This window comes from Drosophila innubila, assembly GCF_004354385.1.
Source record: "Drosophila innubila isolate TH190305 chromosome 3R unlocalized genomic scaffold, UK_Dinn_1.0 2_E_3R, whole genome shotgun sequence".
Taxonomy (NCBI): Eukaryota; Metazoa; Arthropoda; class Insecta; order Diptera; family Drosophilidae; genus Drosophila; species Drosophila innubila.
This window is the reverse complement of record NW_022995380.1, coordinates 1587962-1613130: the sequence shown is the minus strand read 5'-3', so window position 1 is coordinate 1613130 and position 25169 is coordinate 1587962. Positions and strand designations below refer to the sequence as shown.

General features: G+C 36.6%; 5 protein-coding genes across 6 annotated transcripts; 3 read left to right on the top strand and 2 right to left on the bottom strand.

Moving 5' to 3' along the window:
* Positions 1–2297: 2297 nt before the first annotated feature.
* LOC117792152 (outer dense fiber protein 3B) lies at positions 2298–3288 on the bottom strand. The gene is made up of 4 exons (XM_034632168.1): positions 3213–3288; positions 2935–3153; positions 2691–2877; positions 2298–2632 (listed from the first exon to the last, which is right to left on the bottom strand). Exons 1-4 carry the CDS (start codon positions 3229–3231, stop codon positions 2368–2370), a joined length of 690 nt encoding a protein of 229 aa, XP_034488059.1. The 5' UTR covers positions 3232–3288; the 3' UTR covers positions 2298–2367.
* LOC117792127 (synaptic vesicular amine transporter) lies at positions 3244–7608 on the bottom strand. Its single transcript, XM_034632118.1, has 6 exons — positions 7449–7608; positions 6894–7385; positions 4745–5349; positions 3857–4073; positions 3664–3788; positions 3244–3600 (listed from the first exon to the last, which is right to left on the bottom strand). The coding sequence occupies exons 1-6, from the start codon at positions 7606–7608 to the stop codon at positions 3508–3510; spliced, it is 1692 nt and encodes a 563-aa protein (XP_034488009.1). The 3' UTR covers positions 3244–3507.
* A 1534-nt stretch (positions 7609–9142) lies between these two features.
* Positions 9143–11142, top strand: LOC117792009 (lysosomal acid glucosylceramidase). Its single transcript, XM_034631956.1, has 4 exons — positions 9143–9294; positions 9356–10386; positions 10440–10782; positions 10843–11142. The coding sequence occupies exons 1-4, from the start codon at positions 9240–9242 to the stop codon at positions 11106–11108; spliced, it is 1695 nt and encodes a 564-aa protein (XP_034487847.1). The 5' UTR covers positions 9143–9239; the 3' UTR covers positions 11109–11142.
* A 5004-nt stretch (positions 11143–16146) lies between these two features.
* On the top strand, positions 16147–20865 carry LOC117792124 (lysosomal acid glucosylceramidase). 2 transcript variants are annotated; one of them, XM_034632115.1, is made up of 9 exons: positions 16149–16283; positions 16341–16483; positions 16784–16943; positions 17004–17151; positions 17259–17579; positions 18155–18284; positions 18348–18461; positions 19539–20059; positions 20172–20865. In XM_034632115.1, the coding sequence occupies exons 1-9, from the start codon at positions 16235–16237 to the stop codon at positions 20269–20271; spliced, it is 1686 nt and encodes a 561-aa protein (XP_034488006.1). In that variant the 5' UTR covers positions 16149–16234; the 3' UTR covers positions 20272–20865. The 2 variants fall into 2 exon arrangements, with proteins under 2 accessions (XP_034488007.1, XP_034488006.1); XM_034632116.1 differs by lacking the exons at positions 18348–18461; positions 19539–20059; positions 20172–20865 and having other exon boundaries at positions 16147–16283; positions 18026–18243.
* Positions 20866–23386: 2521 nt separating this feature from the next.
* On the top strand, positions 23387–24563 carry LOC117791027 (alpha-tocopherol transfer protein-like). The gene is made up of 3 exons (XM_034630656.1): positions 23387–23740; positions 23798–24170; positions 24222–24563. Exons 1-3 carry the CDS (start codon positions 23448–23450, stop codon positions 24474–24476), a joined length of 921 nt encoding a protein of 306 aa, XP_034486547.1. The 5' UTR covers positions 23387–23447; the 3' UTR covers positions 24477–24563.
* The last annotated feature ends 606 nt before the right edge of the window (positions 24564–25169 follow it).

Sequence of the window (25169 nt, the reverse complement as noted above, 5' to 3'; positions counted from 1 at the left end):
TTTCCAAGAACTTGAAAAATATACGGTTGAATTAGTCCTTAATGTTGACGGCGTTCAAGGCAAAGCCGCCTTGAAAAACGTAAGCAGCTTTTATAGAGTTTTCTTGGTAGGTATTATTAAATTCATTGTTATAGGTGTTGGGCATACAAAATTCAATTTTTTGATTGATTTATCGATTCATTCAAAACTAATAGATTTCCTTTTTGCTTTTTAATTCCAAGATGCAATTAATTTGGTCGATTGGACTGGGTCAGCTGAGGACCAACTAAAACAGGCCTTGCAGCTGCAAAGAAAAACGCTTTTTTAAAAATTCGAGCAATAAGAAAAAGAAAATTGAAAACGAAAACGAGAACAACAACAACAACAACAATGAATAACAAGAAATATTTAAAATAAGACGAATGTTTAAAATAGTTAACAGTTTTATTTATTTGAATAATTGGTCATTGAAGACCAAAAAATTAAATTTAAAATAAACAAAATTGGATTTCAAATTAAAGCAAATTTAATCATTTACTTCTGGGGACCCATTTACAAACCGTAGCATGGGTACCAATTTAAGTACTCTTTCTATGGGTACTCATATCACCACCCCTAGCATGGGTACCTATGTAAGTACTCTTTTCATGGGTACCTATATGAGTACTCTTTCCATGGGTACTCATATCACCAACCATTGCATGGGCACCTAAGTAAGTACTCTTTCTTTGGGTAGTCATTTCACCACACCTTCTATGGGTACCCATTTCACTAGTTCGCGGTAAACGATGTGGTGGTGATTGACCCTATTTGCGGACATTTCCTACAAAAAACGAAATGATGAAACGCATTGCTTAGAGTTGGCAAAATAAGTAGAGGAGGTTTCTTAGTAAGTAGTTATTTCACCAGCCACGAACTAGTGCCCAGTACTGGAGGGTTGCTAGTCGCCTTTCGCACCCTTTGTGCTGCTTTCGTCACTGCTATCTGCAGTGATATTTCAATTTCAATTGATCACAAACATGATCTGCGTAGAAATATTATTAGTTTTTTAACTTCTTCTAAGAATTCATATTAACTACATTATGTAAATATAAATTAAAGTAAAAATTATGTTTTTTTTTTTTTTAAAAGATTTTTTAACACACTGGATATGAATTTGTATACCCTTGCAGATCGTATTAAAATTTTGTCAAGAAATGTGTTACACACTTAAGGAGGTGTGGTAGACCGATATAGCGATGTCCTATTCTATGTACACTGGTCCTCCAGTTTTGAAGTTATATTGATGAAACTTGGAGCCGCTCGGAAAAAGTCCCTATATTGTAAAGCTGCCATAGGAAAGATCGCTTTAAAATCTATTGTGAACATTTTTGTTTCTTGAGATATCTTTGCCAAACTCACAGGTTGTTGGCTTGGTCCTAATATCGAACGACTATATCATATAGCTGTAATAGGCACAATCAGTCGAAAATTTAATACTGGACTCTGCTAGGATAACAAATCTTCGGAAAGAACCAAATCTTTAAATATAACCGTTCTTTCTTGTATTTCATATCAAAACATCTAATTGATAAACTGTATGTACATCTGTATTAAGATTTATGTGTATGCAGAGTGGGTAAATTTGATGGATTAGAAAAAAATTCACCAAGCGGCTGTCAAAATCGAAACGTAACGAATTCTAAGAATATTTCAAACTCAAATATGCCGATATAAGCTAAAGAGATGACACAGGGCAATTGAAAGTAATAAGAACAAAATGCATTTACACATTCAATTACTTATTCGAATGTAAGTGAGAACGAGAATGGATTAAGGAATATTTTGTTACAGTTTAGAAAGCACGGAGCAACAACCCACACTACAACTTCGATTACAAACTTGATTGGAGTAATTAATTACATGGATTATCTTCGAAATCCATTCTGTTGCTGAATCGCTTTTCCATCATACACCGCAGTCTCTTTTGCGCGGCAGGAAACGAGGCCACAGAGGCAGAGTCAGCTGTTCTACTCATTTAGTGCTGTACACAACAAATAGCTTGCGATCTTAGCAACACTAGCTTACTTAGAAGTTAAGCGCGCAATTCAAATTACCTTACTTTCAACAATTACAGTCAGCACAACATTTATTTGTAATCTTGAAAATGTAAAGTTTTTGCCTTTTTAAGATATAGTCGAATATTTATTATGCATTTTTAAAAATGAAATTCATTGATTTCGAGAAAATAAACTGTTCGAATTGAAATTGTTGAAATTATGTGATGAAAATATGTGCACAAATTTAGCGCCCGTTTTGCATGATTAACCAATTGTTACTTATTAAACACCAGATATAATTTTTATTACTACCTAACGTCTCTTTACATAATTTTCTAATATTGCAATTCTACATATTATCACATCTAACAATCATCGGAGGGGCATAAGGAGAATGACGAACACCGAACGAATAAGCACGTCCAGATCTACCAGGACGGTAGTACGTCAAATCGTAATAGTTGGGACCTGGACCCACGTTTTCTCGTCTCATATTACAAATCGGCCTCATCGAGTATTGAGGCGCACGGTTTAATTTGATATTTATATCGCCTGCACCATAAGCAGCAGGTCCAGGCGAATCGGCCTTCTTAAGCATCTTGCCTTGAATACCCCTGAAAGCACAGAAAATAATAAGTATATGATCGTATTCAATCAACAGTTGATACTCACATGCTATAAGCTGGTGCTGCAGGTTTTATAGGACTAATCTCAAACTTGTAAGCACTTGGGCCGGGTCCATACTTCTTAAAACTATAGTCATTCCGTGGGGCCATGGAATACTCTGGCGCATTTACGCCCTTAAAAAACGGTTTTATATGAACATCGTGAGCACCAGGTCCGGGTCCAACTCTTTTATCTACAATTTAGTATATTTATAATATGTCGCTCAAATGATCGCATTCTCAATTCTTACCAATTATTTTTGTCATTGGGGCTATTGAATATTGAGCGGCACCATTTGTTCCATGACGGGTAAGCTTGTCTACCTGATAGGCCCCTGGTCCTGGTCCAGGATCTGGACCGAACATGGCGGTGCGCGCCCCAAAGGAGTATTGGGGCATGCGTTGTTTACGGTTATCGTGACGCTCATAGCCGACAGTTGGCGGCAACGCATAAGCGCCGGGACCAGGGCCTGTCAAAAAAGAAATTCTTAATTTTATACCCACAGGGCTTATTAAATTAACCACTTACCTAATGGCATTCGCGCCATGTTTGTTTTTGATCTATTGCAATATTAGAAAAATATGAAAAATTTGGAAACTCATTCGAGTTGTGGTCCGAAAGGGTTTTAAAGTCAGAATGAAACTATATTTTCTCCGCTCCCATATAAGTGTAGGGATCGGATGAGACTTAAGTCATGGCCATGTTATAAGTAAAGCATAAATAAAAGAGATGTATAGATTTGAAGTTTGGTGCTGTTTTTACATGGCGATTGACTACTATAAGAACAATACTATATTGCTTAAGATTATATTCAGGGTTGTAATTATTCAAGATCCATGGAGTTATAGAGCTGCTTGTATCGCGAACCACGTCCACTGGTCTGCATCAGTAAAGCATTTTGATTTTCTCTCAGTGTCTGTGCCAAATAAAATTACACAGTTAATATTATTACTTATTCAAAATGTGCAAATTGTAGTACCTTGGGATCGTATTTCTGATACAAATATACTAATATGGGGCCGTAGATGACGTTAAACACGCCCACAATGCGCATTAGCCAGGCGAACCCAAATGACTGTGCCAACTCTCCGCCAATCAAAGGAGCTGTCAAGAATAATTATCATTACCTTAGAACTTAGATATATCTAGTAAGGGGGCCATTAAGATCTTACCCAGGCAGTAGGCCAAACTAACTGAAGTTTGTTGTATGGCATAGACCGTACCGTAACTGGACATTGAATTGTTGGCTTCTCCGCCTTCCTCCTGGGCCAACGTGGCATCCACAAAGGTGGCAAGCAGAGGAACCAACGCAGCATCGATCACTCCAATGCCAAGACCCAGGGCAAAGTGCGGTAATAGAAGTTGGGCAACTGTTGTGGCGTTGGGAATCTGCGTAAGAATTCTTAATATAACAAGAAAGAAAAGTATTCTTTCGCATGCCGAAGATTTGATGACCTTTCACTTGATACATTGTGTCACTTCTTACCAATTATTTAATAAAATCAAATTTGATTTAGTTAATATATTGTATTAAAAAAAAAGTTTTAGAAAAAAAGCTATACAGCGTTCGTTCCCATGACAGATATTAGTTCTCCAGTTTAAGACAAATTATAGCAACTAAAAACTGAAATATCTAAAGAAACGTTAAATATTTGAATACTTAACATCAGTTTGGTACCCATCTTTCCTAAGACAGCTATATGATATAGTTAGTTCATTTTGAATTTAATTTGAGAATATTTGAGATATCTCAAGAAATAACATCCGATAGTTTCTATAACGGCTATTTGATATAGGAATTCAAATGGACTGATTCAGACACATGTACTGCCTTCAGAAAAATGGACTAGTCTGTACAAAATATACAAAAAGGCTTTGGTCCTTCAAAGTCCAGTTTAATTTTAACCAAGATATATTTATAAATTTGTCACTAATTTCTATGGATTTTGTATCAAACTAGTATATTTTTAAATAAGCTGATCCATCAAGTTATCAAATCCTTTAACTTGACATAATTACAGAAAAAATGAGCTTTATTGAGAAGCTTAATGTTGACTTACCAAAATCGAGGCAATTCCCACAAGCAGCAGACTGATGCAGGAGATCTTTACCTGGCCATAACGATAGGCGATGCTGCCAAAGAAGTTGGTGCCCACGAAGTAGCCAACGGAGTCCGGAATAAACACTGTACCCAATTGCCACTTATTTGGCTTTAGATACTGAATCAACCAGATTGGCAAACACGGCTCTAATATGGCCATTGTGGAAGTGGACAGCCAGATGGCAATGACAATGGCCAATATCATTTTGCACTCGAGCAGCGGTCGCCATTTGGTCTCATGCTTGACAACCATAATCTCTGGCTGCACGGACAAATCCATGGTAAGCAGTTGCAGGCCGAGGTTCAGAAAGATGACCGTCGAGAGAATAATAAAGGGTGCCGATTTACCCGCCAAATCATAGAGGATGCCACCAAACGGATATCCAATTAGGACACCAAGTGCAATGCTGCCGAGTATTATTCCCATGACCTTGGAGCGTCGTGCCTCCTCTGGATAATGCTGTGCCACCAAACTCATGCCACACACGCCAATGCAGGCGGATCCGACGCCCTGAACAGCACGAGCCAGCAACAAGGTCCAATAGGATTCTCCCACGGCAAACACTGTGAGCATGGAGATACGGCAATCATTAAAAGGTTGTGCTAAATATAGCAGTGGGGCCTAAGTCGAAAGTGCCCGACAACGAGATACCCCGTGCCCAAGCCCTTTTATTTATATGTAAATTATGTGCTTTTAAAAAATCTTTCTATTTACAATGTGAGGGTGTTACATTAATAATAAAACATTAAACAACTCATTTACTCTAACACTGCGTCATGAAAATATATTCGAGTATATATAAACCAAGGATGCAAGCCAACAAAATTATGAAAAAGGTTCGATTAAATAATTAAAAAAAAAAAATATCAAGAAGAACTGAAAAAAAGGTATAAAAAATAGCACTCAAATGGAAAACACAAGAACATTCCTTATATTCGCAAATAACTTATAACTTATTTGCAAAACACTTATAAATTTTTTTATAATTTAAAGCAGGGTATCAAGCCGAATCAAATATCGGTTAGGGTTAGGGTTACGTTTGTATTTAGGTCTTCGGTAATCGGTAACGCAAAATCTTTGTATATCGGCTTTGTACCGGTTACCGCTTTTTTGCATATTTCGGTTTCGAAATATCGTTATAATTTCGGTCAGCAAAAAAATAATAAGTTGTTTAAATTTAAAAAAAAAAACCGTTATTATATAAACAAAAATGATTTGATTTCAAAAAAGTTTTATCTAATAAGATAGATATTCAAATTAAAAACGACGATTACACTTAAACAATTGTAGTAGGCTGAGTTTAAACAATTGTAGTAGGCTGAGTTTAAGTTAGTGATCGACATCTTAACAGTGGGATCCTCTTGTTGAAGTTATAACTTTATTCGATGTTAGCTATCGAACTATAAGAACTGTTTATCGATTCATCGATAGTAAATAAATGGCGTTTAAATAATGAACTGTCGGCCTTCTACAAATATAATTAAATTTAATGCTTGACTGAACCGAGACTAACCGTTACTCATGAATCGGTTTCTAATCGGACATTTTGGCACGAATAATTTCGGTTTTCGGTTTCGCTACAATAAAAAAATTTTTTTTCGGTTAGGGTTTCAATTATGGTTACCAAAATCAATCGGTTAATACCGGTTAAAGGTTGAGGTTTTATTAACTGATTTAAAGAGTACATTTCTTGAGAATTAAATATGAAACTAAAGTAGTTTATTAAAAAATTAAAAATAATCTTGTAAAACTTAGAATTGATTACATAAACTTTCACGGCATTTTTGTTTTAGCCAATAAAAAATAAAAAAAAATGACGCGACAAAATTCAAATCTATATATCTAAAATTTGTCGTGTTTTTTTTTGTTTTTGATAAGCGGGAGAGCGGAGGTATTCAAATTTTGAAATAAACCTAATGCCTGCGCATACAAGTTGTCTACATATAAGATTTGTTCGTTACACAGACGGACATGACAATTGACACGACTGATCAAAAAAATACTTATAAATGGGGTATTCTTCTGCCTGTTGCATTAACCTATTAAAATCCTCGGCACAGGGTATAAATATGGAATGCGCTTAATTTAGCTCAGAGTGCAAATTTACCAAGCGACGAAAGCAACAGGAAACAGGTGCCCACCACGATAGGCAGTCGGTAACCACACTTGCTTGACATATTGCCAACAATGGGATTGAAAATCAATTGAACCAACGCTTTCATGGCCAACAGCAGACCAATGGAGCCATTTTCACTAGCCAAGCTGCCGATGCTGTTATTGGGGTCATTAAAATTGCTGTTGATGTTGCTTGCAGTTGTGGTTGTGGCTGTTGTTGTTGCTGTGGTTGTGTTTTTGACTATGGTCACATTATTGCCAACTGAGTGACTGGGCATCGTTGTGGTCGTTAGCTGCAACAGTGTAAAATTCACCATCGATTTGCCGGGTATTGGATGCTTGGTCATGTAGAATTGCGTCGGCTCGTCATTGCGATAAGTCATCTGATGTATTATCGGTGAGGATGGAGATGTTCCGTCCTCTACACGATACGCTTCGTCCGCAAATTTATCCAGGCTGGCCAGATAGTCTGGTAATATGGGCACTACAACGACAGCAGCAGTTATCTGTTATCTGTATATACACGTATCATATTAATTAGCATTACCTATCACGGTCAACAGCACATTGTCTAGCAATAGAGCAATATACACAATCAACGCAATGAGGCAACGATTCTCAATGCCATTGGACGGGGGAGTCGAGCTGCGTCTGCCGGAGACATTTAGCTGGGCTCCAGCCTGACCACTTGTTGCTTTCTCCGACATGGCGTCCAGTCGAATAAACTAATTAAAAGTGCAGCACTAACACTTTCACACTAACTTGAACACACAAGTACACGCACTCGTATATGCACATGCACACGCACACGCAACGATTTCTACTGTGCCATATGGACGTAAAGTGGCGCGCCACAAAATATGCTACACACAACACACAGACCGTCGAAACAAGATTCGTATTGGGCAGAGTACTTTTGCTGCCGACCAACAGGTGGTGTTGCTGCTCCGTCAACGTGCTTGTGGCTATTGAAAGGCTGCGGCAAAGCTGGCGCTTCATTTCACTGACAGCGTGAGAACCGAACGAATCCGAATCCGTCTCGGAAACGAAGTCGAAGTCCGAGACCGAGGCCAGTTTGGCTCAACATGTGGCAGCTGTAAAGAGTATATGGGCATTTCGATAAAATGTTCACTTTGACCAAAACATTTAAATTTTTTGCAATCTCATTATTTTATTATATTATCTAATTGTATCTTATTTTCACTATAGAATTTATGTACATTTAATTTGTTTTTACACATAAAACAATGCTGTGAAAAAATGTTCCCAACCTTAAAAAAATTTTTGCAGGCATAGATTTTGATTAAATATAAAATTTTTTCTAACTATTATTATTATTTAATATTATTTATGTTTTATTCAGTAAAGAGTAACAAATAGTCGTGCATGCACAGTTTGTTGATATTGTTGTTCATTGTCATGCTGCTACTTACCAGACTATTGTTACGCCTCTTTATTGTCTTCTTTCTTCTCCACCTCCCCCAAACACACTCAATCACACACAGGCAAAAACACACACACACATTGTGAGCGCTTAAAGTTCACATGAGTCGAAGGCCTGCGTCCATGTTTGTTCCCTGATAAGCATGCTATAGATTTTTCAGACTTTCAAATCATTTTCCAATTCATTGGACTTTTCACCGTTTAAATTTAGTCTCGAGAAAGCCGCCGCCCAACATAAATTTTGTGATAGATTGCATCAATTGTTGTGCCACAACTTGAAGATTTAAGAAGTTGTTTGAGGGTCGAAGACCATTTTCAGGATGTCAGTGTGATCCAGTTGTGTGCATCTTACGACCCACTTTTAATAGTAAAAAAATGTTCAGTATTTTTTTAAGTTAATTCATAATTTGATAATCTCTTGTTACTGAAGCTAATTTTAATCTTAACTACTCAAATTCTTTTCTCGTTGTTGGATTAGTAATGGTCGTTTAGATAATATGACAGGTTTGATAAGATAGGAAATACAAAAAATACTCGTCAGTATTTAATCAACAAAAATCAGCAAGCCCAATTATTTATTTTCGTCATCAAAGGGAAGGGCTATTAATTACTTTAATCGATAATCACCAAGGGAAACTTGTTTGGGATTTATGTTTAAGTGATTTTGTTATTTAAGAATATTTCAAATGAGATTTTACAGTTTAAACAGCACTCGGATTATAAGCTTAGAGCTGGATTGTATATAAATAGTCCGTAATCTATTAACTACTTAATTGACGGGGTCCAATTCCCAAACACTTCACCACCGTTAACTGTTGAGATTATGTATGAAAAACAATTTTGTAGTTCTAATAACTTTAGTAATTGATCGGCTTTCTAGGGGTTAGGTCTTACCATGTTCAGGTGCAGAAGTTTATTGCTTCTCGGATCATTGCTGATAGCCATAATCGGTAAGTAACTGGCAATTGAAGCGATTACACAGAACACCTGTTGAATGAAGTACTTAACCAGGTGGCCATTCGGAAAGTTTTCCTTGTAAGTTGAGGGATGCACAGTATGGTAAGGTTTGCGTTTGCACGGCGGATTATTGTGATTATCTGGAGAATCCTACGCTGAAAGAGGACCAAGAGTTTGCTTTAATATCCAGCACAAAGCAGGGATTGCGTTTCGAAGTGAGCAATGGCTACTTCGGTGCTAAGGATAAGTATACTATAAAGGACTATGAAGAGTCTTCTACTAAAAACTCAAAGGATGACAACAATGCTACGATTATATCCCGGTTGATTGATGAGGCTTTGGCTGCAGTTTTCCCGCAGTCTAAAAAGGCCTCTGTGAGCACTTCACGATCCGTGACGATCAAACTGGATCGTAGCAAGAGATTTCAGAGAATGGAGGGTTTTGGTGGCAGCTTTACCGGAGCTGTGTCATATTTGGTGGAGAATTATAAGGAGCAGAAAATTCAGGATCATCTCTACAAGTCATTTTATGCTGACGACGGCTTGGGATTCAATTTGTTGCGAGTCGCCATGGGAGGCTGTGACTTTGATTTGCAAGCCTGGGCCTACAATGAAAAACCCGAGAATGACACCAAACTGACCAACATGGATAAACTGGACGATCGTGATGTCATTCGCGTGGAACAGATTAAACGTATGAGGGATGTCTCTGGTGTGAAAAAACTTAGAATTAAAGGTGCTGCCTGGAGTGCACCGCCATGGATGAAGACTAATAACAGATGGACTGGATTTGGGCTCCTCAAGCGTGAATACTATCAGACTTGGGCCGATTATCATCTGAAATGGGTGGATTTGATGGAGAGCAATGGTCTACCGATCTGGGCCATTTCCACTGGAAATGAGCCAACGAATGGAGTGTTTTTCATGTTCTTTGTCAAGTTCATGAGCTTGGGCTGGACGCCGCAGTCTCAGGCCATCTGGCTGAACGATCATCTTGGACCAACCTTGCGTAATTCCAAGTATAAGGATATCGTTTTATTTGGCAACGATGATCAGCGGTACACGAGTCCATACTGGTTCCAAATGGTAAGAAGGCAGCTTGGACTTCAGATGTATCTTTAATCTAATCCAATTTTCAGATGAATCGCACTCGTCCAAATTCAATTAATTATCTTGATGGCGTAGCGCTCCATTGGTATTGGGATGAGATATTTGGTAGTAGTTTCGTTGACAAGACTAACGATTATATGGCCGATAAGATACACATCATCTCTGAGTCGTGTATCGGCGATAAGCCGTGGCAACAAGCAAAACCCCTCATTGGTAGCTGGGATCGTGGTGAAAAGTATGCCCGCTCGTGGTTGTCTCATCTGAAGGATAACTTCCATGCCATGGTTGACTGGAATATCATTTTAGATGAGGAAGGTGGACCCAATTATGTCAGCAATACAGTTGATGCTCCTGTTGTTGCCAACACAACAAGTAAGTGGAGAATCACTATTTAATTCAATATCAACCATTTAATTATATCACCGTTCACAGCGTACACTGAGTTCTACAAACAGCCCATATTCTATATCCTCGGTCATTTCTCCAAGCTAGTGCCCGAAGGCTCTGTCCGTATCGAGGCGATTCCCAGCAATGTTAACCTCGATGCCGTTGCCTTTATGCGACCCGATGACAAAATTGCCGCTGTATTCTTTAATAGTGGTCGGGCTGATCTTGATATTATAATTGTGGATAGTGTTCGTGGAAATGTAACGCTTAACATTCCAGCAAAGTCTATACACACTTTACTTTACAACTGAAACTAAGAAATAACAGTAAAACATAAATTCTTAACAATGTGTCTTTTAAAGGAAAGTGAAATAAAACAAAAATTTTAAATTTATTTTGTAGAGGTATCAATTTTAATACAAAAGGTGAAGCAAGATATCTTTTTAATTTACATGAATTGCAGGCTCCACTCCAATTATACACAAGGAATCGATTTAAATTTCAAACTTGAAATATTAAATTCATAAAATTAAAATTATTTCGTGAAATGACAATGTCTAATTTGAAAATTAAATATAATTGGTTCCCCAATATGATTAAGGTGAAAATTGAGAAATCTTAAGTTTTTTCCCATTGCTGTTGGAGGTATCTTCCAACATCGCTTCATTGTTGAGTGTGGGTGACTTGAAGCGCAGATGATCATAATCTATTGTCCGTTATAACATTCTTAATTAGTTAAAGCTCTTCATATCTTTTTACTGTTCAGACCTTAGTTGTCTGGAGCTCATTAAGTCCAAGGAATGAATGGACATCGCATATCCAGGGATAATCGGCTATCCAGATTTGTTTAAGTGACACGTTGACCCGAAAATACGAAAAGTGTATCGGACTCGTCAATCGATTTCCATTCAAATATAAATAAACTAAATTGGGAAAGCCCTGAAACCTATTGTGTTGTATGGTGGAAAACCTGTAAAGAAAAAAAATGAAATAAAAAAAAAAAATATAAAGCAAAATACCAAATAATATAAATATGTATGTAAATAAAAAAAAATATAAATAACAATAGGTATAATGTAATAATATATCACAAATATCAAAATAGATTTAAGTCATACGTAAATGAAATTTAAAAAATAAAAATTTGTGTTAATAAATATGAATTGCATAAGAATCAAAGTGTGAAAAGCTACAATAATTAGAAAGTTTATTGTGACTAGTGCATTTAAGCTATTTTCACGACAGCACATTTGGCACATTCGACTCCATTTTTATCATTTATACCCATTTTATACTGGCCGCATCATTGTCGAAGGTGCGAAAAAATGATGCAAGTGTTTACATTGAAGTCGCATCATTCCGAACTGCTGTCAGTGTCAAAAACAATTCGAGACGTAAACAAAACAAAGATTTCTAAAAGTAAAAAAATCGAAAAGGAGCGAAAATCTCTTTAACGGTGCATTCGGTAATTACAATGCCTTTACCAATATGATAATGGAGCTCGTAATGGAGGAATGATATGTACAGTGTACACGGAAGAATTGAAAGCTCGACAATAACGCTTTTGGCCATTTGAAGGAACGGTTTCGGCGAATTGGAAGGAGGTTAACAAATGCTCCAATAAATGCAAACGCCATAATAGAAATTACGCCAACCTCATACAAGAGGGAGTTCCCGCAGAGGCTCTTACCACTCTCACTGAGGGAGATCGCAAGAGTATACGCAAATTATAAGAAATTCGATATCTTTGCATTTATAATTTTTATTTTTTTAACATTTCTTAAAATTGATTTTGGCAGGATCTACTCCTTATTCATGGCGCCTCGACTTCAAGCAATATTTATTACGATATCTGCTGGTCTTGTTCGTCCCCTTTAAATGCTTCTAAATCTCGGCCTGCAAAGTCAACGTTTGTCTTTTTTGTGCCGACGTTGATAAATAGCCGGCCTCGTCAATAGAGAGAAAGGAAGGTGTGCGAATTAGCACATAAATAAAAATTGTTATTAAAAATAATTTAAATTATTATTACGTGTATTTATTACTTAGATGTAATTATACGTGTATATGTGTGAACTAGAATGTTCACAGATCTCTAGTACTCTTTGGTGCTTCTTTTCACTTATATTTCTTTTGTTTTTCACGATTCATATTTTTTTTTTTTTTAAATTTTTTTTGTTTTCCCGGCTTAATTTTTCTATTGCTTATCTACTCACTCGATTTTTGTCACGAAAAAATACTACATTTCTATGAAATACTAGTCGAATACGGTCACACTTTCGGATCATTCGTCGCATCTCGACAAATGTGACTGTTCTTCTATCCACAAGTTTCATATGGGATAATTCTGGCACCTGCGAAATGATGCGATATCATTAATGACGCGGACAGTATAAATTGGGTATCAACCAGCTGTGTTGTTCAACAAATGAGGTAAACATAAAAGCATTTTATAATTTGGGTGAATGGCAAATGTTTTAACAATTTCACATTTACCGTCGGTTAAAAGGTTTCCGTCTGAACTGGGCCATGGTGAAATAAGTATAAGGTGGTCTCTCTCGAGACCACATTAAACGTGTTGCATCGTGAAGCTAAGAGAATATACGAACAAGCTTCGGCTGCCGAGACCACCTTATACTTATTTTATCACAAACTGGGCATTAGTGATGTAAAAATACATCGAAATATCGATAACTCGATTTTCGCGAATGCGATTATCGAGTACATCAACTCGGCGATCTATTGAATTGATTAAATCGATTTTCATGAAAACATCGACAACTCAGTTGAGTTTTTTCATCGAAGTTAATTTTGAGAAATAAATGATCTTTTCTTGGAATTTAGTGCCTATCGAGAAGTGAAGTGAAATCAATCACGCGGAAGCAAAATAAGTTCACTTAAATTATATTATAACATAAAAACAACACATAAGTCATCTTAAAATCCCACAAAAAAAACTCTACACGAGGTAAAAGACTAGTGACGAAAGCAATTTCTAGCCCCAAAATTTCTGATATCCGATTTTGTGACGAACAAAATTCAGTTTAATCTAAAAATTTTAAATAAAAATATAAATTAATAAAAAAAAAATGCATATTCTATTAGTTTGGTTACGATATCTCGGAAAACAAAAAAGTTTTTCATACCAAGACTTAATATTGGACCGATCGGTCCTATGACAGCTATATGATATAGTGGTCCGATTTTAACCAACTTTGGTCAGGATATATAAAACCAAGTTAAACGCATATTGTATCAGTTTGGTTGAGATGTCTCATAAAACCAAAAAGTTTTACGTACTAAACCGTGATTTTCGACCGATAGAAAAATGTATTTATTCACTTAACAGGTAATATCTTTCAAACCCTTCAATCAAAATTTATGTTTCATATACCAAAAACGCGAAATTGTACGTATTACAACATATTAAAATTTAACAGAAATCGTTAGAGCCGTTTTGTCAAAAATTGCCAAAATGTAAGCTAAAAAACTTTATTTCACCTGTAAAATGTTACCTGAGTACTTAAGAAAAAAATTTTAGAGGTACGCCCAAAAGCCCTCAAACACATCTTTCCAATGATATATAAAACATATCTGTAGCTTTAATGGTTTGGAAACTATTCAATTTTAGCGGGATTTAGCGTTTTCCCGCTAAACTAGCTTATTTTTCAAAAAGTCGTAGAACAAAAATTTCTAGATTTTCGAAAAGAAATATATCCCTATCATTACATTTAAGCTTCTTTAGCGCTTTGATGCAAACAGACAAACAGACAAACAAACTGACTTCATTTCATTTTGAGAAGTCCACTAAGATTTTCAAATTTATTTATCTTTTGAACCAGTTATCGGATTTGGGTCATTGAGGTATCAATCGACGCGTATTTAAGTATAATTTTTAAAAAATAAAAAATTTTACCAAAAGACCCCAACAGCCCCATTAGCTGCAATCATTTAAATTTTTCCCCTCCCACTTACACCCCCGAATTTCATGACCCAAGTTGGTTAGAAAAAGTTTCAGTATGCCATTTTGTAAGTTAAGACTAAACCTTTCGATCGGTATATAACTCGATCTGATCGAACAGTCGTAGCAAATTTTCCAACTTAGCTGTATATATAGTTAGTCGCCTTTTGCACCCTTCGTGATGCTTTCGTCACTAACGCGAACTGCCGTCCGCAGTGAAGTTAGTCGCCTTTCGCACGCTTCGTGATGCTTTCGTCACTAACGCGAACTGCCGTCCGCAGTTACTAATTTGGACTTTTAGAAAGTTAGATATGTATTTTTAAGTTTACTTCGTAATAAAAGCCAAGAAAAATTATAAACAAAAATATTTTTTTTTTGCAAATTATTAAACCAAGGTTCAAACCCAAACCTTCGGGTAGGGGGTATAATACGATTTGCGAACTGAACCTAAGTTCGGTATTATATTCAAAATGGGCCAAAGAATTTTTAAAAAGAACCAATTTCATTAAAAAAGAGTCAATTTCATGAAAACAAAGCAATTCTTTTAAATAAACCAAATTATTTGCAAAACGAAATTTTTTAAAAACTCTTTTAAATAAAAAATATTAAAATTGCGAATATTTTTGAGAAACTAACATAATACCTTTGATTTAGTTCAAAGGTTATGTATTCTTTTCTGCGATATTAAAAATGTACATGTGTTGGGAATTTCAGTATAATACATTTTTATTGTTGGTAGCGAAAATATTTAGATGTAAATTACATTCTTAATAGTTTTCAAGAAACTCTTAAAACCAAAAAAAAGAGCCAATCCCAAATAAAAAAGTTCCATTGCACCATCAGGAAAAAAAAGAGACAGTTTTGGTGCAAAAACACCAATTGTGGCAACCGTATAATGCAGAGTCTATAACTGTGGGAATCAAAGCTTGCTTCATTCAACGTTAAGTTTAAGACATAAGCTTAAACATTTGAAGAGTGTCGAATCTCCTCCTATAAGCCAAAGATTGCTGTCGTTGCTTGTTTTTATAGAGAAACATAAAGAGAATGAGAGAGTGTGCTAAATAATGCAACTCTCTCCCATATTGAACATGTACTAAAAAGTTGATTTAGGATGTGCTCTTTTTGAAAGCAGCTGACTATGGCGTTTGCATAATGTGTTTACCGTCGATTGCCAAATGCGTGAGAGGTTTTTTAAGTGCGCAGTTGGCGCCGCGACCGTCTCTGATCGCTGTCGATTGTTGCCGGTCGCTGCTTTATCAAATCAACAGCTGGTGCAGGTCAAGTGGCAAATACAACATAAACAACGACTTGAGCGAAATTCGTTTACGGTTCATTAGAGCAGCGCTTTCAATTGTTTCGCTCTCTGCTCAACTGCTCAGTTTTCAGCTCTCAGCTCAGCTATCGTCATCTCAGTTGTCCAGTCGCATTCGTGGTGCGCGTTTCGTTGCAGTTTAATTTTGATATTGTGAAAGGAGAGAAATGAAAGTGTTTTGGCTTTGTTTCTTCTTCGCTTTAGCGAGTCATGACGGTAAGTGGATTATGCTTATCAGATTGCTTTGGTTATCTTCTTGTTGACCTATTGCAGCTATAATTGCCTTATCGACGAATTGTCAGCTACGGGAAACAAAACACGGCAGCGTTTGTGTTTGCAACAGTAGCCATTGCGATTACTTGGAGCAGCCTTTATTGAAAGATAACTCTCAGATTGTGGTGATTAGCTCTAGCAAGGTGAGTGGAAAGCTCTAAAAAGCGTTTACTTGCAGAAGGGGGTGACATTGACCTTTCAATCCTCCAACAACCTGATTAGAGAAATGCCAAAATAAGTTTTCTTACAATCAAAATGTTCTTTTCTCTAATGTTAACAATTTTTGATGAGGTAAATAGGGCATTGTGCTGTTACCTGAAAGGGTTGTTAAAAGCTATATAATAATAAAAGAATTTTGGTTCCAAAAATATGTTGAGAATAAAATTCTTTTATAGCAGTGTACACATAACATAGAGAAGTACTCACCTTTATTTTTTTTTTAGAACGGATTGCGATTCAAGAGAACCGATGGCAGTTTTCTGGAGAAAACCATGTTGGAAGTGCAGGATCGTCAGTCGATTGATGAAAACTTCATAGCTGATTCCATTGTGGTCGAACAAAACCGAGCCTGGCTGCAGTTTGCAAATATTCCACAAAAGTTCGGTAATTAAGCATTACTAATAGTATATCGCTCTCACCCATTTGCAAACCCGATTTTCACAGTTTTGAATGCCAACATAAAGACCGTGGAGCTAACAGTTAATCGTGATAAGCGCTATCAGGATATAACAAACTTTGGAGGTGCGCTTACGGGCAGCGTTTCACATATTCTGCAACAATTACCAGCTGAATTACAGAATCATATCTATAAGTAAGATTATTATAAGAAATCTCGACTTACCTTTGGTAAGCGGTCATTTGACTTAGCTGCAAATCAGCTTAATTCATAAAATATATTAATAACCTAAATATTTATAGATCCTATTTTCACTCCGAGGGCATTGCCTACAATTCGATACGCATGTCGATTGGCGGCTCTGACTTTGACCTCCAACCTTGGGCCTACAATGAGGAGCCGCGCAACGACCCGTTATTGAGCAACTTTACAACACTGGATGCACGGGATCTACAGAAAATTAAACAATTGCAAAGGTTAAAGAGCGTGTGCGAACTGAATGAACTGAAAATCATGGCCGCTGCTTGGAGTGCTCCCACTTGGATGAAGAGCAACGATCGCTGGACGGGATTTGGCCAACTAAAGCCAGAATACTACCAATCTTGGGCAAAATATCACTTGAGGTGGGTACAAACACCACTAAATACATTCATAAAGTATATATATTCGTGATTAGGAGGAAATAGCCACGTTCTTCTGCTTCTATGCTATCAAGTTAATTCTTATAACTTAATATATGTCTGTTGAGAAAACTTGATATACCACTAGTTCGTCTTTTGTCTGTACCACAGAAAAATGTCAAGTAAAAGTATGCTTGATTAAAAAATCTCAAGTAAAATTTGCTGTTGATAAAAAAATGGTAGTTACTTTTAAATAAAAATTATATATAAATTGTTAGAACTAAAATATAAACATTATACTTTCCATATTACTTTAGCATATTTCCCTAACTTTTTTTTTTTTAAATAAAAATTTGATTTTTTTTTCGATTTTTTTCGGTTTTTGAATTTCTCTTTTCGCTTTTCAGAATATTTTTATCTGCATTAAATTCTTTTTTTTTTTTTTGCAGGAAGTGGTCTTTAAAGCTTTCCTAAAAATTAACAGTGGTCTGCAGGGATAAATCTGTTCAGCATGCCATTTATACATAAGTCTTCTTTCTTGTTTTGATGTGAATTAACACTCACAATTTGCTTTGCAGATTCCTCGAGCTAATGCAGTCTAAAAATATGCCAGTCTGGGCCATATCCACTGGCAATGAGCCGTTAAACGGCGTCATCGGTTTCTTTTTCGTGCACTTTATGAGCATGGGCTGGACGCCCTGGCAGCAGGTAGGCAACCATTAGATAACCATTTGTATAATTCGAATGTTATGTATATTTTATTTTTGGCAGGCCATTTGGCTAAACGATTATCTTGGGCCAACTATCAGGAACTCCACACAAAGTCAAGTGCTCATCTTTGGCAACGATGACCAGAGATATACGTATCCCTCCTGGTTTCGTAAGGTGAGTCCACAAGCTATGCATTTCTCTGAATACAAATAAAATTCTCTATGTTATAAATAACACTAGGTAACATGTAGTTAAAAAAAAATTCACAAACCAAAATAAAATATTTTATCTTAAAGTTAAATTAAATTAAAACTAGGAAAAGCTCGGGAGTCAAGAAAACTCAATCGAACTCGAAAAAATCAAAGCTTATTATTCCTAATAATAATGAACTTAATGTTTTTTAATTATACCCGTTACTTAAAAAACAAGTTTTTGTTGTGTTCGTTGGAATGTATGGAACAAGGAGAAGGAGGCATCTCCGACACCATAAAGAATATATATTCTTGATCAGCATCAACAGCCGAGTCGATATAGCCATGTCCGTCTGTTAGTTTGTTCGTCTGTCTGTCTGTCTGTCCGTCTGTGTGAGCGCCTAGATCTCAGAGATAGGCAACCAAACTTTCACACACAGACTCCAAAGGCGTTGGAGCAGGTCACCGCCACCGCAAAACACGAAAAACCGTTCGTTCGTCTGTATGAACAAAGGGATCTCAGAGACTAAAAGAGACAAATTTGTCACACAGATTTCTATATACCCCACGCAGATCAAGTTTGTTAAAAATGGTAGCTACTCATATGTTGAAATAAGTAACGTGTATCCTATGGTCGGGATCTCGACTATAGCCTTTCCTACTTGTTATACCCGTTACTTAAAAAATAAGTAAACGGGTATATTGTGTTTTTTGTACTCAGAATGTTATTTGCGTTTCATTGAATATTATTCACAATTTCAAAGTTTTTAATATAATAAATTTTTTGTGGTAATTACTGTTATATATAATTATTATCTATTATCCCACTGAATCGCATTAAGATCGAACGAGTAGAACGGCAGCTATGGCAAATTAATGTTTTCAAAGTAATACAAGTAATTTCTTGAAAGTACTTTTATATATATTGAAATAAGTAACGGGTATTCTATAGTCGGGATCTCGACTATAGCCTTTCCGACTAGTTTTAACTTAATATAATTTTTATTTGGAATTAGCATGAGGTACTTATAAATATAGCATAATAATCGTTTTTTTACAGATGCGATCGTCTCGACCCAATGCTTTGAATTATCTCGATGGCCTGGCTGTGCATTGGTATTGGGATGAAATCTTTGGGCCGCATCTTATCGATGAGGCTCATGCGGAAATGCCAAATAAAATGATTTTAAACACAGAGTCTTGCATCGGTGATAAACCATGGCAGACCCATGGCCCTGAGCTGGGCAGCTGGGGACGTGGCGAGAGTTATATGCGTGCCTATATGCAGGATCTACAGCATAATGTCAATGGCTGGCTGGACTGGAATCTGGTGCTCGACGAGCAGGGCGGACCCAACTATGTGCACAATTACGTGGATTCACCGGTGATTGTGAACACGACAAGTCGCTCCGAGTTCTACAAACAACCCATATATTATGCCATCGGGCATTTTAGCAAGTTTTTGCCGGAGAAATCAGTGCGCATTGAAACAAGAACCAATGAAACAGATTCATTGGCACAGCTAAGTGTTGTAGGATTTCAGAGACCAGATGACAGTGTGGCATTGATCCTGTACAATGGGTAAGTGGCACGCGTGTTGTACTTAACTCAAGTGGTTGCAGCTGACGTTGGAGGTGCATCATCGGAACTTAAGTGGATGACTCTCTTACATTTATGTTTTGCACTTTTACAGCGAGAACTTGCCTTTAGATTTGGCTCTAAGTGACAGTCAACGTGGTGGATTCAAACTCCGATTGCCAGCGCGATCCTGGCACTCTGTTATCTACAAATAAACTGGATAAGATGCCCGGCTTAAACTTAGCTTAGAACTATATTATCTAAAAATAAGCAAGGGTCCAGCTGCTGCCCTAAGGACTAATAAGGATAGAAAGAAAATGTTTGCCACTTTGCCACAGATAAATAAAACGGAAGCCAAATAAATGGTCCCCATCCCCGTACAGGATGCGGATATCTCATAGAATAGTCCAGACTCTGGAGATTTGATCATGCGCAACGACTATATGAGACAACGGAAATTTGTTTAAGCTGCTCAATTTGCCGTAACACGTCTGTTTACAATGAAATTTCATTTGGCGTTTAGTGTCTACCCCGACTCTCCATCTACACTCATCTTTGGGAAAGGGAATGGAAAGGGAATTGGTACAGTAGTGGGCACGGCAAGTATAAACGGAATTTTGGATCAAGTTGAGTGACAACTGGCAGTCGAGCGGCGATAGCAACCAAACCGAAAACATTTTTCGTTCAAATAATATTCTTAGTTTTTCTCAAGTTTTCGTCATTGTATACCCGGTACCCGTAGAGTACAAGTGTATATTGTGTTGACTGCATTTTATGAACAAGAAGAAGATGATGGGACAGAAACACAAGTTTCTATGAAAAAATGTTACGTGAAAAAGTTAAAAGTTTTAGAACATTTTACTTTAAATAACAGTCGAACAGCCATCTTATCAAATTTTTAGGCAACAAGTGAACTAAAAAAACCTTATTAATTAGAGAAAAAATTTAAATTATATTTTATCATTATTAATCATCTTATCACAAAATATAAGATTAATATAACTATTTCAAAAAAAATATATTAGAATTATATATAAAAATCAAGACTCATTTTTTTAAACCTTTTTTTTTAATTTCAATCGGCTTAGACCGGTTCACGGTTACAGTTTCCGTTACAGTTTTGATTTCTGCTACAGTCAGTATATATTTTATTTGCGTACCGGGTATCTCATGGTCGACTAAAGCGCTCTTACGTGCTTTTAATGCATGTGCTCTATAAATATGATTGTCAATTGAGCGCACAGAGAAAATCATTTGCTGTAGATGCAACTACAACTGTCACAGAATTTGTCTCTCGCTTGGCGCACACAATTAGGCGTTTTATGTAAAACTATAAATTAGACATAAAACGGCTTGATTTGAATATATTATTTAGCAATAGTTTTAAACAATAAAATATCTTAATAATCAAAAGGAATAGCCAGCTGCAAAATGTGAAATCTGGGTGGCATATTCCACATGAAAACGCATTATGGGAATGCATTTATGTATATGTTGCAGTGGCAAGTGGCAACAACTGTTGGGCATCGCTCTCAAGTGCTTACAACAAAATACACTTATCAGACATGAGTGTGTCAATTACATGCTGCACCCACGCCCTCGCCCCTTCCTCCTCCTCCTCCTACTCCTGCAGCCCCCTTTTTTTTATTAAACATGCAACCAAAATGCAATGCCACAGCCGCTGCGGGAAAGTGTTGAGTGTTCCTTAAAGTTGTTGTCGTTGGATTGTTTTGTAGTGCATAAAGTTAATGAGGCTCATTATGAATATGGCAGCGATATGTTTGTGTCAAAAGCAATGAAGTAGCAGAAGTTGTAAGGGAATTTCCACACGCAGAGCTCTGTCAGCAGAAGATCAAAGCACATTACCATTCCCATGGAGCATGCCCATAATGTGTTATGAGTTATTAGAGGATGGCAGATTCAGATCCACATTTACATCTAGCTAACTGATCCGCTTCCTGGCAGTATCGCGTCGCGTGCTTGTCAACAGCTGACAGCGCCATGTCAGAGCAATTTGCTCAAGTACAGAAGGTGCTCCGATTCTGACTCTGACTACGACTCCTCCTTCTACTCCTACTCCTCCTACACATGTCAACTCCCTGACGGCCACTCAAATTGAATGCTCAAAACATACGCTGACTGGATACTATTTAGTGTCAGATTTATTTCAAGCATTAAACGGCGATCGCATTTCAGAGTTCCCCGGCAAATGGGGGATGCACTTGAGTGGCCCGCGGGACAAAGGCGCCGGATATGCCGACACTTACGCACTCTTACATATAAGTACATATATCGGGCTATTAGTATTTTCAACGTGGTCCATTATATTCTGTCCCTTACGTAGTCGCTAAAATTATGCTTTTTTTTTTTCATACCACTCTGAAATAAATCAAATAATAACATTCCATCACAGTTTCCAACTGTACAATAACTTAAGCATTTTTTATTCGTTGGTACGTTTAAAAACTTTTAACAAAATTATGTTGTATTTCATATCAAGAAAACATGAAATAGGTACATGAATATTGAAAATGAGTCTTTTGGTTTATATATGTAGTACGAAGTTGAAAAATATATATTTTATAATATTTAAAAATAATGTTGAGCCTTCAAATTCAGAATTTATCATTATTTAAAAATCAAGAGATTAAACTATATTTAAATTGGAATTCTGTAAATCAGCTAATTTTTTTGTTTATTAAGATTGCCAAAAATTTGTTAAAGAAATGTACGAGTATGAAAAATCTAAAAACTGCTAACCAATATTCCTCAAACTTATACGAGTATGTAAAAGCAAGATTCCACTTAAAAGTCGAATAAGTTATGTTCGAGCTTGAAGTTTTTTAAATAACAAAATTGACATTCTGCATAAAGAGAAGTAGTTTAGTTTTTGAAAATTTATAAGAGTTTCATATTTAAGAAAAAAAAATTTTAATTTTCTTAAAAATGCTGATATCTTGTTTTTAATTGCATTATTATTATTATTTATTTTTTGATTAGACTGGTACAATTTTATTGCGTTTCATTTTTCAAAAAAAATTTTAAAATATTGTACATAAACAAAATTGACGTACTGTAATTATCAAAGATGTCACTCTACATAGAAGTAGGACACATTTGACAATGTTACGTGAGATTTCGAAGTTATGTACACATTTAGAAAATAATTGAATATAGAAAATCGTGCCGTTAATAATTGCTTAATAATATTACACATATGTTCGAAGCTACATTCATATTAGCTATGCAGTTTTGTCTATATGCTAATTATTGCTACGTATTTTCCGAACAAATCGTATCTATCAGATAAGATAGGGAAATTATCCAGCTTAGCGATGGGCCATATCAATCCGTGGCAGGGTAAATCATAAGCGCCATAGCCAGCGATAAGATGCGACGTCCGCTCTCGCCAACGTTAGCAAAGGTGGCCGAACAGGAGTTGAACGAGACGCCCGATAGGATACAGCAGGATATCATAATACTACGGGTATGGATACGTCAGCAGCCACATCTGAGAGCCCGCACCGAGGATGAATTTTTGATTGCCTTTCTGCGACGTTGTCGCTACAGTTTGGAGGAGACGAAGCGACGCATTGACCGTTATTTCACCTACTATAATCTCTTCCCTGAAGTCATGAGCAATCGTTCGATTACACAGCGTTTGCTGGACATCAATCGATTGGGGTGAGTACAAGGATTGGGAATAGAAGTTAAAAAGATGATTAATTATCCTATTGTTAGAGTCTGTCTGTTTCCGGACCTGCCCAAGTGCGACAATCGCACGGCCTTGTTTGTGGCACGTTTTGGTCAATTCGATCCCAATCAGTACAGTCTGCGGGAGGTTTATCATTTCGTGTCGATGGCCGTCGAAATCGTTGCCCTGGAGAATGATTATGCCTCGGTGGCGGGCATTTGTGAGATCATTGATCTGGAGGGGGTCAGCTCGGATAAAATGCGACGCTTTGATAAGGTATTCTTTCGCAAATGGTGGAACTGGCTCCACGATTGCAGTCCTCTGAGGGTCAAGGAAGTGTACGTCATCAACATGCCCAAGGACATTCAAAGCACCATTTTATTCCTCTACAATATCCTCAGTGCTCAGGTCAACTATCCGGTTAGTAGGTCAATCCATCAAATCTCTGAGTATTAATCAAGCTCTCCTCAGATTCATGTTTTGAAAACTCCGGCGGAGTTGTTCGAGCATATTGGTAAGGAATGTCTGCCGGAGGAATATGGCGGCACCAACGGCCACATGCTGGAGAGTATTGCCGATATGGAGGATTTACTGAATAGTTATCGTAGCTACTTTGAGCAGGATCACAAATATGGCACCATTGAGGAGCTGCGTCCCGGCGAGATTATCACCTACGAGGCGGAGTTCGGCGTTAACGGTTCCTTTCGCAAGCTGAACTGGGATTAACAGAAGGTCACTATTCCACAATATAATTATATTTGTTTTATGCTAAGCTCCACTGTAGTCGATCAATTAAACTACAGATAAACAAAATGTCGATTAATTCACTTATCTACAACACGAGTACGGGTACGATTACGGGTACATATATCTATTAATATTCTCGGTATATTACACTACAAGAGTGTAATAACTTTGTGGAAATGCATGTGACAGGCATTAGAAAGCATCTACAAAACTACGTCTTAAGTAAAGTATTTAGTTAAGTATTTTTCAACAGCATCAGCAGCCGAGTCATTATAGTTATTCCCGTTAGTCCGTCTCTACTCATTTATTATTAGTTTTATACACTTGCAAAGGTTATTATAATTATAATTTTTTTACAGCATTTGCATTTTATATTGTTTTGTTTATCCTCTCTAGATTTTGCTAAAATCAAACTACTATTTTATAAAGCCGCCATTGGAAATATCTGTCAAAAATCAACCTTTAGTAGGATATTGTATAAACATTTTTTTTTTTTTTAATTTTATTAAAATCAGAGTACTGTGTATATCCTATAGCTGCCAAAGAAACGATCAGTCAAAAGTCTATCAATAGTGTAAAAAAGTTGTAATTTCTTGAGATTTTGTAACTAATCTCGGTGAATGTGTATTTGATAGCTTCCAAACATAAAACCTCTCTACGAGGTAAAAGTCT